This window comes from Ictidomys tridecemlineatus, chromosome 5 (genome assembly GCF_052094955.1).
Source record: "Ictidomys tridecemlineatus isolate mIctTri1 chromosome 5, mIctTri1.hap1, whole genome shotgun sequence".
Lineage (NCBI taxonomy): Eukaryota > Metazoa > Chordata > Mammalia > Rodentia > Sciuridae > Ictidomys > Ictidomys tridecemlineatus.
In genome coordinates, this window is record NC_135481.1 from 134836102 (window position 1) to 134853169 (window position 17068).

At 42.4% G+C, this 17068-nt stretch overlaps 1 protein-coding gene across 4 annotated transcripts in view; it reads right to left on the minus strand.

The window, feature by feature from the left end:
- Alpk3 (alpha kinase 3) overlaps positions 1-17068 on the minus strand; it is a 66291-nt gene that overhangs the window by 24429 nt on the left and 24794 nt on the right. For all 4 annotated transcript variants that reach the window (XM_078051131.1, XM_005320176.5, XM_013356288.4 and 1 more), the window contains 4 exons: positions 2008-4081; positions 954-1101; positions 452-579; positions 291-326 (listed from right to left, as the gene is read on the minus strand). In XM_078051131.1, the coding sequence (XP_077907257.1) occupies positions 291-326; positions 452-579; positions 954-1101; positions 2008-4081 (2386 nt within the window). The remainder of the gene's footprint in view (positions 1-290; positions 327-451; positions 580-953; positions 1102-2007; positions 4082-17068) is intronic.

The following is a 17068-nucleotide window of genomic DNA, read 5'->3' on the forward strand; positions in this document are numbered from 1 at the left end:
CCCTGGTGGTCAGTCCTGCTCTTGATCAAGGACTCTGACATAGGCAGAGAGCCCAGAGCTGAATTAAACTGTGATGGAATTGTCCTCCTTAGCCACTTTCTCTCCTACATCCTCTGAAACATCAGTTTCCTTCTCCATTCCACCCCGCTCAGTCATATCATAAACTGGGCAGTAAAGGGCAGCATCTTGTGGACTGGGGACAGAGTCCAAGCCTTTACTGAAGATCTTGACTGTAGAGGGCAGGGGTGGGCAGGAAGACCCGTCCCTCCTCCCCCAGGGGGGCCACATACCTTCACCTTCCTCCCTGGAGACAAATCCAGACAACACTATGTGAGAAAAAGAAGAGGGAGCTGTTTGCTGCCTTCAGACTGGTTTACCCAGGTGACTGCCCCCACCCTGCAGGGACCAACCTGGACAGACCCCCCCACCTCACTCCATAGGACACACTCACCCTCAGGGCTGAGGCAGAAGTCAGTGGAGGCGGAGCCATGCTCATTGTGGATGGTGCATCGATACACGCCACAGTCTACGGGGGAAGCCTGCACAATGGCCAGGGCTGCAGGTCCCTCATCCCCTGCACTGCAGAGAATGGAGACCCTTCTCATGAGGGCCGTCACAGTGACACAAGGCCTTCAACCCCACTCTCAGAGGCTGCTAGGAACACAGCTCTGGGAGCCCCTGAGAGGCAGTAAAAGGTTCCATGGTCAAGAACTGGCCCTGGATCATATGGGTCTGGTTTACAATCATGAAACCTACTAGCTATGTGGCTTAAGACCTCTGAGCCTCAATTTCCTTGTCTCTACTATGGGAATAACATGGGAATAACAGAATCTCTTCATAACATTATTGTGGTGACTAAATGCGGTATAGATTTAAAACATTAAGACAATACCCAACATGATTATTGTAATTAGGGAGCCAGGTCAGTTGAAGATGGAATCCAGGCTACTTACCTCCTGGCCACCTCACCCACTGGGCGCTGATCCTTGGCCCAAGTCAGGACTGAGTCACTAAGAATGTTGAAAAACTGGCACCAGAGCTTCAGGCTACCAGAGGCATCAGGAAATTGCTCCACCCTAATCTTCCGAATCACCTGTGGGGCTGAGAGCAGGAACCCAGTTAGGTGGCAGGGGCCACATCCCCCAATCTGTGCCCTCTCTGGCCATATCCCTGCTTCCCTGGGCCTCCTTGGTAGAATAGGTAAAGTGAAAACAGAATTCCAGACTCCACACAAACCCACCACTTCATAGTCCCAGCTGCCTCCCACTGTACCTCAGGTGTCTGCCCCAACCCCCAGAGCACACATCGGAACTAGAATGAACCCACAACTCCACCCCATCACAGGCCAGGGATGTCGTCACAGAGGAGGACAAAGACAACCACCAAGAGAGGATCTTCAGTGTGCATTTTAGGCCCCTTACTCCAGAAACCTGCATCTGAATCCTTTTTCACTACTTTGCAATCATGAACCAAATCTGTAAAGAGATGATTATGGCGATGGAAGGAGGATACTACTGAAGCCAGACACTGTACTAAGTCCTTGGTATATCTGCTTCTCAACGTTACAAGGTTGGTACTGCATATTATTATCTCCATTTTGCAGGGATAAAGAGCCAAGCAAGAGCCAGGCCTTTATCTATCTGTCTGTCTGTCTGTCTATCTATCCATCTATCCATCCATCCATTTATCTATGGTACTGGGAATTGAAACCAGCAGCACTCTACCACTGAGCTATACCCCCAGCCCTTTTCATTTTTATTTTGAGACAGGGCCTTGCTAAGTTGCCCAGGCTGGCTTTGAATTTGTGATCCTCTTGCCTCGGCCTCCTGAGTAGCTGGGATTACAGGCATGGGCCACCATGCCTGGCTAGGACCAGGCCTTTCTGAGAGATAGATCATGAAATAAGAATATGATTTGTAAATCCCTAGTAGGGATGTGCTATCCCGTGAGCAGCAGCGCCTCTCTGCAGCTTTTTGGAAGCCTTCTTCCACCCTTTATGTTGCTCACCTTTCAGCAGGTCTTTGGCTTTCTTGGGTTTGGCCAGAGCTTCCTGCTTGCCTTCATCCAGGGCAGGCTCTGTGTCCAGACCACTGGCCTTGGTACTGGAGCCCAGGTCTCCTGCAGCCGGCTCCTCTTCTGCCCTGGGCACCTCCAACATGCTCGCCTTCCTGCCCTGGGTAGGGGAGCGTCTCTCCCGCCCTGGAGACCCAGGTGCCAGGCTCTTCCTGGATCCCCGGGGAGAAACACTAGGGCTCTCTCTTTCTTCAGGCTTGGCCACCTCTCCATCTCCTGCTGCTCTGACCTTAGGGAGAAATCTCTTCCTCCGGGCCCCTAGAGCCAGTTCCTCAGGTGTGGCGGCCGGGAGATCTGTCAGAGCCTCCCCTGGGACCTCCTCCTCTGGGAAGAGTGCCTGAGTTTTGCTCTCTGCTGTTTGCCTGACCCCCTCCCCCAATGGCCCACCCACACCACTTTCCTGGGAGGCTCCCCAGAGGCCAGGCCCTTCAAGGGAAACCTCTCCCTCACCCACACTGAATCCTTCTGAGGTCAGCCCAGAGCCCTCCTCGCCCACCACAATGGTGGGGACCGTGAGTGGGCTGGGGGCCCGGAAGCTCTGGGCAGCAGCCAGGGCCTGCTGGCCAGCCTGCACCTCACGGTCCAAGAGGCCAGTGAGACGTCGGGAGGTACAGGGGCTCAGCAGCAGGGACTGCGCACTCTGTACCAGATGGTTGTTCTCCACACGCTCCAGGATGCGCCTCGATGTCCGGGGACTCAGCCCAGCCACTTCCACGGTGGGGGCCAGAGTGGATGAGTGCTCCAGACCTCCCGTGGCAGCCCCCATCTGGGACTCAGCTCCTGCTTCACTTGCCTGAGTGTTGGATAGCTTTAGCAGCAGAAGCAGGTAGTTCTTCAGAGAATCTATGAGGCCAGGGTCACAACTCTGGGTGCCTGAGGACCTCCCCTCCATATCTGGCTCCTTGGCACAGGCCCCCTCACCACTGGTGGCCATGGCTTCTGCTGGGTGACTCTGAGTGGGGGGCCTCGGCCTCAGGTTCAGTGCGGGGGCAGAACTCAGCAAGGCCTGATCCCCAGAGGACAGGAAGGCAGCTGTGCTCATGTGCTGAGAGGTCAGGGTACTGTGCAGCCCCTCCTCAGTCCCAGGAGAGGGCATGGTGGACACCTCCTGGCTTGGGCCACCCAGACCCCCACACAGCATATCTCCTGGCCACTGCTCCTTGGGGCCCTGGAGCAGGCTGTCCTCTGACTTGGCCTTGACCAGGCCTGACCACTCTGGCCCTTGACATCTCTCTCCTCCCACCTGTTCCAAGTTCCTCCTAGGAGGCAGCTGTTCTGGATGCCCAAGATTCCCCAACAGGGGATCCAATACAGTGTCCGGATGGTTCCTGGAGGCTGTTACTGCTGGCTCCTCAGATCTGACCATGATGCCAGGTTTTTCTAGGATACAAGATGTTTCTGGGGTCTGTACAAAACATTCAGTAATCTGAGAAGATTTAGATTGCTCTGAAGGTGGGAGTTTAGGGGCTCTGCATGGTGGGCTGAGGCTGATCACAGACCGATTGTCTGACTGATTTTTGATAGCTGCAGGAACACTGTCCTCTGACTGTGTCCCCCTTTCTTCCTGCATCCTTGTGTCTTCCTGTATCGTCCCATCTGCCTGTGTCTTTCTATCTTTCTGCATCCTCTCATCTGCCTGCATCCTTTCTACTCGTGTCTCCACCCTTCTCTGTGCCACCACATCCTTCTCTGAGTTCCTGTCTAACTGTAACCTCTCACTGTCTTGTGTCACAACATCCACCTGTGTCTTTCTGTCTGCCTGCGTCCTCTGGGCTACTTGTGATCTGTCTCCCTGGGTCTTCCCATCTGCCGGCATCTTTCCATCTGTCTGTGTGTTCTTCTGGCTTTCAGTTCTTCCGTCAGCAGATGTTCTCCCATGCTCCTGGGTTTCTGTATCCATGGGCTCAATGATACCTTGACTTCTAGAGGTGCTGCAGTCAACAGAGGCTCCACCAGAGCTGCTGCTAGCAGATACAGCAGGAGCCATGATTGCTTGGGACTCCGGGACCTGAGGACCACACAGACAAAAGCAAAGAGTTAACTGCACATGCACTAGGAGCTCTTCAAAATAGCATCCTGACCTCCTCTGATCATGCAGAACTACTCTGAAGGAAATCCTACCACCTGGTTTCTGAGGCCTGCTGGAAGTTGGGAGGCAGACCTATGACAAAGTTCCAAAGCCTCATGCCCACCCACAATAATCCTTGATCCCAGAAACTAGACTAGGGTCTATCCAGACTCCAGGCCCAGCCTCTGGATAGTCCCTAGTCTAGTTCTGACCTCTTCCTGAAAAAAATCCTGCCTTGCCCAAAAGACCTTGCTCCTGGGGAATCCCACCCTCAGCCCTGCCACCTGCAGGACAGTGACCCCCCAGGTTCCCAGAGCTATCAATCTTTTCTTCTCTGGTGTACAGATTGCCCTAGATAGACTTATGAATGAAGTAGGAATGTGCTAAAGTGTGTTCTGACAATGCCTCAAAGACAGCATCCACCAGGGACATTGGGCTCATAGAATAACATGATAACCATCCAAACAGAGTTAATGGAACCATGAATGGCATCTACATCAAGAAATCAACGAAACATTACCTTTAGAACATCTACTATTTGCAGAGCATTATGCTAGCCTCCTATGTATTATACATATGACCTTACTCTGCATAATGATGGGAAATTATTCTTCTTCTTTTTTTTTTTTTGGTGCCAGGGATTGAACCAGGGACACTTAACCACTGAGTCACATTTCCAGCTCTTTTGTATATTTTATTTTGAGACAGGGTCCTGTTAAGTTGCTTAGGGCCTTGCTAAATTGTTGAGGGAGGCCTCCAACTTGGTATCCTCCTCATAGGCATGTGCCTCCATGCTCAGCCACAATGAGAAATTCTCATGAGAATTATCCTCATTTTAGAGATGAGAAGAATTATGGTCAAAGAAGGGATGTGATTTGTCCATTTTTAGATAGTTAGTGGCAGAGTTTAGATCAGAAGGCAGGTATATCTAGTTCCAAACCCCATTTTCTTTGCTGTTATACCATAGTGCCACACATTTAAACATAATTAAGGGCTGGGCATGGAAGGGTGGGGTGTCACACCTGTAATCCCAGCAACTCAGAAGGCTAAGGCAGGATCCCAACTTCAAGACCAGCCTGGGCAATTTAGCAAGACCCTGCCTCAAATAAAATGTAAAAAGGGCTATAGATGTAGCTCAGGCCTAGCATGCACGAGACTCTGGATTCTATCCTCAGTATTACCAATATAAATAAATAAGTAAATAAATAAATAAAATTAAGAACTTACTGCCTAAATGTTGATGTAAGTCAGTAACCTGCCTCTTTTCCTCCTGGATACCACCAATACTAACAAAGTAAACAAGAAAAGACTAAAGCAAACTTTTCTATCCGTGAAACTAGAGGCAAATAAAACCTATAGTGTCGAAAAACAAACCAAGGATAAGGCCGCCAAAAGCAAATACATGTAGACACTGGTAGGCTGAGGAGGAACCAAAGCTACGGGGCGGCGGGCACTAGAGAAGCCATTCAACGGGTGAACTGTGAAACAGAATATGCCAGCAAAAACACGCACACTGCAGAGGAGGGACTCTCCCTGAGGTGACAAATCCACGAGCTCCATGAACACAGCTGTAGGATTCTGGAGGACTGGATGGGAGCTGAGCAGAAGACATGGGGACAGTGTCCAGCAGAGACAGGGTCAGGGGAGTGGAATGGCCCTGTGGCAGCAGATCTCAGAAAAATATACTCCAGAAGAAACCTGAAATATACTCCAGAAGAAACCTGAAAATTGCTAAGCTAAGAAATCTGGTTTTGAACATACAAGGACTTGACGAATATCTCATTCCCATGAGCACAGAGAACAAGCTTCAGTCAACCCAACATGATCAAGGAAGCAAAAGAGCTGAAGGAAAGCACTAAATATATTCATATTATATTAACATAAATCCAAGACTCAAGCCAAGCTGAACTGGGCTCAATGGTGCACACCTGTAATCCCAGAGACTTGGGAGGCTGAGGCAGAAGGAACTCCAATTTGAGGCCAACAACTTAATGAGACCTTGTCTCAAAACAAAAAATAAAAAGGGCTGGAGGTGTAGCTCAGTGGTAGAGTACCCCTAGGTTCAATCTCCAGTACCACAAAAAATAAAATAAAAGGCCAGGAATGAGATATTACTAAAAGCTGAGAATCCAAGTAACAGAAATATAGGATATTTAACTACATAATCATATAGAAATAAAATCTTTGGCTACTATAAGATAGAAGATGAACAGGGAAAATGAGGAGAACATATAAACACTTTGTTATTGCTCATGCAAAAAAATTAGTAGATACTGACTGAACAGATCAAAGAATTAACTGTATTACATAAAATTCAAATTGTAAATTAAATCACTACATACAAGTGTTTTTAATTTCAAGCCACACACAAAGCAGACAGATCACATTAATGAAAGACTTTTTAAAAATATATGTAACATATATTTAAATTAAGTATAGAATTTAAAGTTCCTTTACTAAATATAGAATTTTGAATGAATTTTCTCTTATTTATATGTGGGAAAAATTAGTTTTCTAAATATCAGGAATAAGTTTGACCAAAGAATTTTAATAGAAATACTCTTCCAACTTCTCCGACAACAAAGAAGATACTAACAGACAAAAATGCCTTAGAGTCAAAAAATAGTAATACATGGGGACCTTCTTTTAACTTGTGACTTTTAGGATCTATAAATTTGCAAAGAAAGTACTGACTTGGTTCCCAAGCCTACTTTCTGCTGCTAGCAAGACTCCTACTTAAAGCCGCCTCCACTTCACTCCTGCTTACCCATGAAGCCTGATCAGTCCCTTGAGCCTATGTCCCTTTACCTCAAAATTCATTCCCTCTGTTTCCACTGTCAATTGCCTCGTTCAAGCTGCCCACATGGCGGCTGTGACTGGACTACTGGACAGCCTCCTAAATCGGCAGCCAGGACGCTAATCTTTGCCTCTGCTAAACTTTTTTCCTCACTGCAGCCTAGTGATCTTTCTGTAGTACAGACTGGACTTTGGCGCTCCCCTGCTTAAAAACCTCTCAGTGGGGGCAGGGGATGTGGCTCAGTGGTAGAGCGCTTGCCTGGCATGATGAGGCCCTGGGTTCAAGTCCTAGCACTGCAAAAATAAAAACAAGCAAACAAATAACAATAACAAAAAGTGTCTCAGCACCTTACCAGCACTTATAGGACAAAGCCTAAGAGCCCTAGCCTAAAAGAGCAAAAGGTTAAAAATACTCTCCATTAGCCAGGGTGTGGGGAAACAGGCTGTGGCACAGCTTCTACAGATAGCAATGTGGTGTTATTTATTAAAATTAAAAATACTTATGGTCTTTGGGGCTGGGACTGTAGCTAGGTGGTAGAGCACTTGCCTGGAACGTGTGAGAAACTGGGTTCAATCATCAGTACTACATAAAATAAATAAATAAAATAAAGGTATTGTGTCCACCTACAACTAAAAATATATTTTCAAAAGGGGGTGGGTGGGCTGGGGATGTAGCTCAGTAGTAAAATGCCCTTGGATTCAATCCCTAGGACTGTGAAAATAAATAAAGCAAGATGCAGACAAGAGAGTAAAGCATTCAAGCTTTGTCTAGAAAACATACCAGTACACATATACATTTGTAAATGCAAAGAAAATAGCTCTGGAAGGATACCTAAGCAACTAACTTCAGAAGGAGGTGGGTAAAGGAGAGATGTAATGTTCTTTATACACCTTTTTCTACTTTTAAATTTTTATGCCATATGCATGGCACATATTCAACAAAAACTCAATTAAAAATGAAAACAAGTAAGGGAATAAACTCTTGCGTGATGAATGAGACCTATTCTTTAGTAAGGATCCCAGACCTCCCTCTCTAGGTTCATCTCTAGGGTCCCTCCACCTGACACTAGGTAACTGTACTGGTGCTATTTTGTAACTACTTTGCTCTTTCTCTGTCAGACATTTTCATACTTCTCTTTGCCCAGCTGGAGAAGCTCCATTTAAGATTGTGAAGATTTCATTTAAGTTTATTCTTTTCCTTGAAGATTTTTCAAGATTACTCCTCAACCTCAAATAGCATTACTGGCTTCCTAACCTATATATTCATAGCACATATAACTAATTCCATCATTAAACCCCCATTCTGTGTGGTAGTTATTTGTCTCATGTATACGTCACCCTGCTAATCTGGGAACTCTACCCCTCTGCAGAGGGCCCAACACAGGCCAGAGTCAGATTTATAGATCAACAAATATCCGATGGATGACTGAACTCTTTCAATACACTTCTACAAGGGCTGAGCCCTCTACACACTAGGGGATGCATGTGTGTGTGTGGTGTGTGTGTGTGTGTGTGTGTGTGTGTGTGTGTGTATGTGTGTACATCTACAGTGCATTTCTAAAAAACAAAAATTATGTGAGTAGAGTGAACCTAGCTGGTTCTAGGAAAGTTTTTTTCACTACAAATAACATTATTAGGTCTTATTTACTGTCATGTCTTTCCCTCTTGGCTCGTAAATTCTCAGGGATTAGGGTTCCTAATCCTAGTCTGATTCAATATTGCATCCTTCACAGCCCTGAGTACATATAGGGTTCACAGGAATGAACAACTGAATAACTAGTCTGGCTGGTAACCTGCAAGAGGCATGACCCAGGAGCACTGACTTTGGGGGACAGGAGTAAAAGGTAGGAGCTTAACAGGCATGGACAGGGCAGTGTCAAGACCTGAAGCCAGACCTAGGGCTGCTACTGAGTTTTATTATATTAAATGTTTGGGAGAAATCCCCAGTGAAACCTTTGGTCCTGAAGATTTCTTTGCTGGAAATTTATACTACAAATTCAATGAATGTATTTAATACTTATATGATTATTCAAATTATCAATTTCATTTTTGCATCAGTTTTGATAGTTTGTAATTTTTATAGAATTGGACTATTTAATCTAAATTGTTGAATTTATGTGCATTTTTCATAGACTTTTATTACCCCCTTTAAAAAATTTTTTTGTAGTGCAGATAAACAGAATGCCTTTATTTTATTTGTTTATTTTTATGTGGTGCTGAGGATCGAACCCAGTGCCTCATGCATACTAGGCAAGTGCTCTGTCACTGAGCTACAGCCCCAGCCTCTTATTATCCTTTTAATGTTCACAAGGTCTGAAGTGATATCCTCTCTTACATTCTTAATACTGGTATTTTGTGTCTCCTCTCTTGTTTTATGAGTCTTGCTAGAAGTATATAAATATTACCAATCTTTTCAAATAACCAACTTTGGGTTTAATTTATTTCCTCTCATTTGTCTTTTATTTCCTTTCTTCTGATTGTTTTGGGTTCATTCTGTTCTTTCAAAATATTTTTTTAGTTGAAGATGGATATAAATAATACCTTTATTTTATTTATTTTTTAGTTGTACGTGGACACACAATATCTTTATTTCATTTTTATGTGGTGCTCAGTAGTGCTTCATGCATGCTAGGAGAGCACTCTACCACTGAGCCACAACCCTAGCCCTTATTTATTTATTTTTATGAGGTGCTGAGGATCGAACCCATTACCTCGAACATGCTAGGCAAGTGCTCTACCATTGAGCTACAGCCCCAGCCCTCTTCTCTAGTTTTCTAAGGTAAGGGCTTAGGTAATTGGTTATAGACCTTTCTTCTTTTCTAATATAAGCCTTTAATGCTATAAAATTTCCTCAAAACATTGATTAAGCAGCATTCCAAACTTTTATATTTTCATTTTCATTCAATTCAAAATGTTTCCCAATTGCTTTTAAAATTTCCTCCTTGAGCTGGGCATGTTAATGCACATCCGTAACCCCAGCCACTTGGGAGGCTGAGACAGGAGGATTCCAAATTTGAGAGTAGCCTGGGCAACTAACAGAGATTCTGTCTCAAAATAAAATAGAGGATGGGTATGTAGCCCAATGGTAGAGAACCCCTGGGTTCAATTCCTAGTACTACAACAACAGAAATAAAACCAAAAATCTTCCTCTTTGAAAAAGTATTTGGAGATTTTCCTATTATTTTTCTTTCATTAATTTCTAGTTTAATTCCATTTTGGTCAGAGAATATATTTTCTATTATTTTAATTATTTCACATTTGTTAAGGTTTGTTTTATGATTCTGGATATGATCTATTTGGTGAATTTTTATATGCACTTGAAAAGAATTAGTATTCTATAAATATCTATTAGCTCCAGTTGATTGACAGTGCTATTCAGTTCTTTTATATGCTTTCTGATTTTCTATTATATCTATGAATTACTGAGAGAGGAGTGTTAAAGTTTCCAACTGTCTATTTCTCTTTTCAGTTCTACCAGTTTTTGTTTCATGTATTTTGAAGCTATATTGTTAGATACCCATTTTCATTATTATGCTTTCTTGAATAAGTCAATTATTGTTTTGTATTTGTTATCTGTGTTAGTTAGCTTTTAATTACTATAAAATAGTTGAGAAAGCCATCTATTATTTTATTAGAAAAATCAACTAGTGGGCTGGGGATGTGGCTCAAGCGGTAGCGCGCTCGCCTGGCATGCGCGCAGCCCAGGTTCGATCCTCAGCACCGCATACCAACAAAGATGTTGTGTCCGCCGAGAACTAGAAAATAAATATTAAAAAATTCTCTCTCTCTCTCTCTCTCTCCCCCACCCCCGCCTCACTCTTAAAAAAAAAAAAATCAACTAGTTATTTTCTTTGCTTTGATGTCTTTGCTTGATAATAATACGGCCACTCCAACTTTTGTTTGCTTAGTATTTACAGAATATATATAATTCTATTATTTTACTTTTAAAAATAATTTTAGTTTTAGATGGACATAATACCTCTATTTTATTTTTATATTTGTATGTGTTGCTAAGGATCAAACCCAGTGCCTCACACATGCTAGGCAAGAGCTCTACAACCGAGCTACAACCCTAGCCCCTATTATTTTACCTTTAATTACCTATATCATTATATTTGAAATGAATTTCTTGTATGAAGGGTTGGGAATGTTTTGCTTTATTTATTAATTTTTATTCATACTGGGGATCTAACCCAGGGACCCTGAACTACATCCCCAACTCTTTTTTATTTTTAATTTGAGACAGGGTCTCACTATGTTGCTTATGGCCTTGCTAAACTGCTGCAGCTGGCCTTGGACTTGCAATCCTCCTGTTACAGCCTCTGAAGTTGCTGGGATTACAGGTGTGTGCCACTGCAACCAGTTAGGGAATGTTTTTTGATTCAGTCTCATAATCTCTTGTGTTTTCATTGGTGTATTTATACCATTTACATTTTACATTTTTAGTATTTAATTATTTACATATTTTAATTATTTACATAGTTGTAGATGGACACAATACCTTTATTTTTATGTGGTTCTGAGGATCAAACCTAGTGCCTCACACCTGCTAGGCAAGCAGTAAAAAAGTCAATTTATTATTTGTTTTGTATTTGTTATCTGTGTTAGTTAGCTTTCCATTACTATAAAAAATTAGTTGAAAAAAATCAACTTATTAAAAAGAAAAAATTAAGGATTGGGGTTGTAACTTAGCGGTTGAACACTTGCCTTACCCATATGAGGTACCACATAAAAATAAATAAATAAAGTAAAGATACTGTGTCCATCTAGAACTAAAAAAAAATTCTTTTTTAGTTTATTTTTGCTCACAGTTTTGAAGAGTTCAGTGCATGGTCAGTTGGCCCTGTTGCTTTTGGGCCTGCAGCAAGTGCATCACGGCAGGGAGCATGTGATGAAATAAAGTTGTTCACTTCATGGCAGCCAGGAAGTAAAAGAGAAAGGGAGGAAGGGGTTGGGGTCCAATGTCCTTTCAAGGGCATGCCCCCAATGACTGGAAGACCCCAACTAGTCCCCACCTCTTAAAGTTTTACCACTTCCTAATAGTGCCACACTGGGGACTAAACCTTTCACACATGTGCCTTTTGGGACTTTTAAGATCCAAACTACAGAATTCCCTCTGTTTTTCCTCACAGTTCCCCCTCTCTTGACTTCTTTTAGATTATATGACTTTTTGGAGGAGCGGGTACTGGGGCACTCAACCACTGAGCCACATCATCAGTCCTATTTTGTATTTTATTTCGAGACAGGGTCTCACTGAGTTACTTAGCACCTCACTAAATTGCTGAGGCTGGCTTTGAACTTGTGATCCTTCTGCCTCAGCCTCTGGAGCTGCTGGGATTATGGGCATGTGCCATGCGCTCAGCTTGTTTTTTAATATTCTACTTTCACATATATTGTGCTTTTTACTCTTGTATAGTGTTTTAGTTGATGCTCTAGGAATTACAATATATATACTTAACTTGCCACAGTCTGTTTACTGTCAATATTTGACCACTTTAAATGACATGTAGTAATCTCACCACCATAAAGGACTTCTTACCCTCTCCCTCTTTATGTTGTAGTTAACTTATATATTCACATATAGTAAAAACTCCAGCAGACAATGCTATAGTTTCTAGCTTCAAACATAATTTAAATTTTTTTAGTTGTAGATGGATACAACATCTTTATTCATTTACTTATTTGTATGTGGTACTGAGGATTGAACCCAGCTTGTAGCTTCAAACATATTTTAAAGAATTCAAGAGGAAAAGACTAATCTATCATATTTACCATTTCTGTTCCTCTTCCTTCATTCTTTTTTAAAAACATTAAAAAATGGGATGTGGCTCAAGCAGTAGCGTGCTTGCCTGGCATGCGTGCGGCCCGGGTTCGATCCTCAGCACCACATACAAAGATGTTGTGTCCGCCGAGAACTGATAAATATATAAATAAACCTCTCTCTCTCTCTCTCTCTCTCTCTCTCTCTCTCTCTCTCTCTCTCTCTTAAAAAAAATAAAGTTTAAAAACATTAAAAAATTTTTGTTGTTGTTGTAGAAGGACACAATACCTTTATTTTTATTTATTTTTATGTGGTTCTGAGGATCAAACCTAATGCCTCATACCTGCTAGGCAAGCACTCTACCACTGACCCACAATCCCAGACCTCTTCCTCCATTCTTCATTTTGCAAGTTTCCTTCTAAAATCAGTTCTTTTTGTTGGTGATAGTGGTGGTATCAGGGATTGAATCGAGGGGCACTTAACTACTGAGCCACATCACCAGCCAGCACTCTTTTCACTTTTATTTTGAGACAGGGTCTCACTAAGTTGCTTAGGGCCTCTCACTAAGTTGCTGAGGCTGGCCTCAAACTTGCAATTCTGTCTCAGCCACCTGGGTCACTGAGGTTACAGGTGTGTGCCACCACACCTGGCTCAGTTCCCTTCTTAAACATTTACTTTAGCAATTCTTCTAAAGTAAATGAGATCTGCTGCTGGTGTATTCTCTTAATTTTTTCTTTATCTGAGAATGACTTTATTTTGCCTTCAATATTTCAGGACATTTATGTTAAATATAGAATTATAGGTAAGTCTTTTTCTTCCAGCATTTAAAAGATGTTGTTCTTCTTTTTTAAAAAAATTTTTTTAGTTGTAGACGGACACAATATCTCCATTTATTTATTTATATGTGGTGCTGAGGATCAAACCCAGTGCTTCACACATGCAAGGCAAGCACTTTACTACTGAGCTACGGCCCCAGCCCTGTTCCTCTTCCTTGTGAACTCATTGTCTCATATGAGAAATTGTAGTCATTCAAATCATTGTTTCTCTTCTTTGTTATTTTTTATGGCTAATTTAAATATTTTTTTCCAGCAATTCAATTGTTTCTGATGAGGAACTATGCGGGCTTATCCTGTTTGAGGTTTATGGAACTTCTTGATCTATAGGTTCATGTTTTTTGCCAAATTAGGAAAGTTTTCAGCCATTACTTCTTCACATATTTTTTTAAATTCTGTACCATGCTCTTTCTCCTCTCCTGGTTATTTAATGACATTTTGATATTACATCCTAGGTTTCTGAGGCTCTGTTCATTTATTTTTCTAATTTTTTCTCTCTGTTGTTCACAAATAAATTATTTCTTTTTCTATAATTCCAAGCTAATTAGCCATTTATATGTATTTATATTTTGAGACAGGGTCTCACTAAGTTGTTGAGGTTGGCCTTGAATTTTCAATCCTCCTGCCTCAACTTCCCAAACAGCTGGGATTACAGGAGTGTACCACTGTGCACCCAGCTCTTTTATTTCTTTGTATCTTTCCATTCATTTCCAGTGTTCACCCTTACTTGTCATATGTTTACTATAACAATTCTTAAGTCAGATAATAATGTCAGATACTGGCATTCTTGGATTGTCTCTCCCATGAAAATGAGATTTTCTTCATATGCCAAGTAATTATGGTTACATCCTGGACATTCTGAGTATTACAAGACTCTGGTTCTTGTTTAAATCCTATGGAGAATGATCATATTTTTGTCTTAGCAGGCAATCTACCTGATTGTGTTCAGGCTGCAACCCTATGAGGTTGTAGTTTTAAAGTCATTTCCAATTTCAAAGTCTTTCCAGTGCTATTTGGATCTTTCCTCTGTGTGTGCCACCCAGTTGGCAGTCTGGAACTTGGATAAGGTTCTGTTAGTTCCATTCTTAATGTTTTCAGAATCAGATCCTTGTATGACCAGCTTTGGAAATGAGCCCAGAAATTTGTAAAGAGCTTATAAACTCAGAGGTCATTAATGACTCTCAGAGGTCATTTTCCCAAGCTTCTCCCTCTCCATGAGCTCCTCGATACTTTATAGATCCCTAGGGCTTCTCTTTTCAATCCTCTGGCCAAATAGCTGGGGCTCCATTCACCCGACTCTGCCACATACTTTCACACACGAGCCTTGCCCTGGACCAAAAACAAGACAACAGGGTTTCATCCCATCCTCTTAGGCCCAGAGCTTCTCTGAACGAAGAGGAGGATTCTTCTCCTTCAAAGTTTTAGGCATCTATGGCCTCTGCTGCTACTACTGTCCTTACTGGAAGATCCCTTTCCCATTCCTCAAGCCTAGTCTAGAGGGTTTCTCTAGACTCTCTGTCCATATTGATGCTTACCTAGGGTTTCAGACTGCAGTAAGACCAGGCCAGGAAATGCCAGAACAGGGAAATGAAGGTAAACACTGCTGATTCAATCAATGGTATTTGTATGTATATGGTGCTTGGGATCAAACCCAGAGCCTTGAATATGCCAGGCAAGTACTCTAACACTGAGCTATGCCCCAGCCTTTTTTCTTTTTTCCTTTCTTTCTTTTCTCTTTTTCTTTTCTTCTTCTGCTTTTTCTTTTGTTTAAAGAAAGGGTCTCACTATGTAGCCCAGGAGGTCTCAAATTCCTGGGCTGAGGTGATCCTACTACCTCAGCTTCCAGAGGAGCTGGGACTACAGCCACATGCCACCACACACAGCTTTGGCAGGACTTTAAATTCTGGACTCCTCCAATCGATCACTATTATTTGCTTTTCAAAATTATCAAATAACTGTACCGTGCATTTTGCCTAAATTTTTACCTTCATTCAATGGGATGTACAGGGGGAAGTGTGAGAATTATAGCTGCCATAACCATGGTATATAATTTAATTTTTCATTCCTGGAATTCTAGCTGGCTTATTTTCTTTTTTGCAGTATTGAGGGTTGAACCTATGGTCTTGCTCATGGTAGGCAAGTAGTCTACCTCTGAGTTGTACCCCCTGCTCTTTTTATATTTTGAGACAAGGTCTAAGTAGTTGCTCACACTGGCCTCAAACTTCCAATCCTTCTGTCTTAGTCTCCTAGCTGAGATTACAAGCATAAACTACCATATCTGACTACTTTATATAGTTAATAGTTTCCAGTCTTGATTTTTTACTTTCTTGAATATAGAAGTAGAGTTTTAGATTTTTTGGGTTTTTTTTCTTTTTTTTTCTTTTCTTTTCTTTCTTTTTTTTTTTTTTTTCAGTACTTGAGACTGAACCCAAGGCCTCAGCTTGAACATGCTAGGCAAATACTCTACTGCTGAACTACATCCCCAGCCCTTTCTATTTTTTTATTTTGAAATAGGGTCTCGCTAAAATGCCAAGACTGGCCTGGATTGCAATTCTCCTGCCTCAGCCTCCCAAGTAGCTAGGATTACAAATGTGTGCCACTATGTCTGGCAAGTTTTGTAGCCCATGTCTGATAATTCCAAAAGTTGGAACTCCGTGGGCTTGTTTTTATTGTCTGCTGGGATAGTTCTTTTCATGTTTTCTTTTCCTGCTCATCTTAGTTTGGTGGTAAATATTAATCTTGAAACTCTCTTTTAAAAGTAATATGAGGAATAAGATGATACTGAGACCCTTCAGATATGATTTTTGATTGCTTCTGCTAGGGTCTGTTGGTACTAGATGTCTTGAACCACCTTGATCTAGTTTCATAAACTGAGATACTACTTAGTCATCCAGATGATTCAGAGTGCATCAATACCTCAATTCCTGGTTCCCCTTATTTCTATGGTACAAAATTCTGGGTCCCAACCCAAAGCCCAAGGGGCCTGTCAGGGCTCCCATTCTTGAGATCATAGACTCCATTTTTTAATAATTTTTTAAAAATTAAAATCACACAAGGTTTTGCAGAAGTAGTGAAATCAATTCAACCTCTCAGATGCCTGCAATACCCCTGCCGGGGAAAGGGTGGGACTGGCACATCCTACCCGGGCCCTGCCTGGAGGATGAAGCCACCCTGGTATGGGGTTCCCCATACCGAGTGAAGTGAGATTCACACACAGACTTGGCAATAAGCCTACTCACTTCCTAGGGGTCTACAAGGGTCATCTCTCCAGAAAGGCCCTGCAGTCCAACATGTAGGCTGTTGAGGTCTGTAGACAAGTCAAAATAACACGTGGTATTTTGCCAGAGAAATGTTAGAGTTCGCAAACAAGTCTGGATGGTGCCTGGCAAAATGCCAGAGGGAGTGGTTTGAAAAGTAACAAAAGTGAGCCATTAAGTGTTGAGATTCCTTATTGGTTGACTGATGTATCTAGTTTATGCTAATTAGATAAGCTGTGCAAAATGTATAAATAGCTCCGTGGTCCTACAATAAACGGCT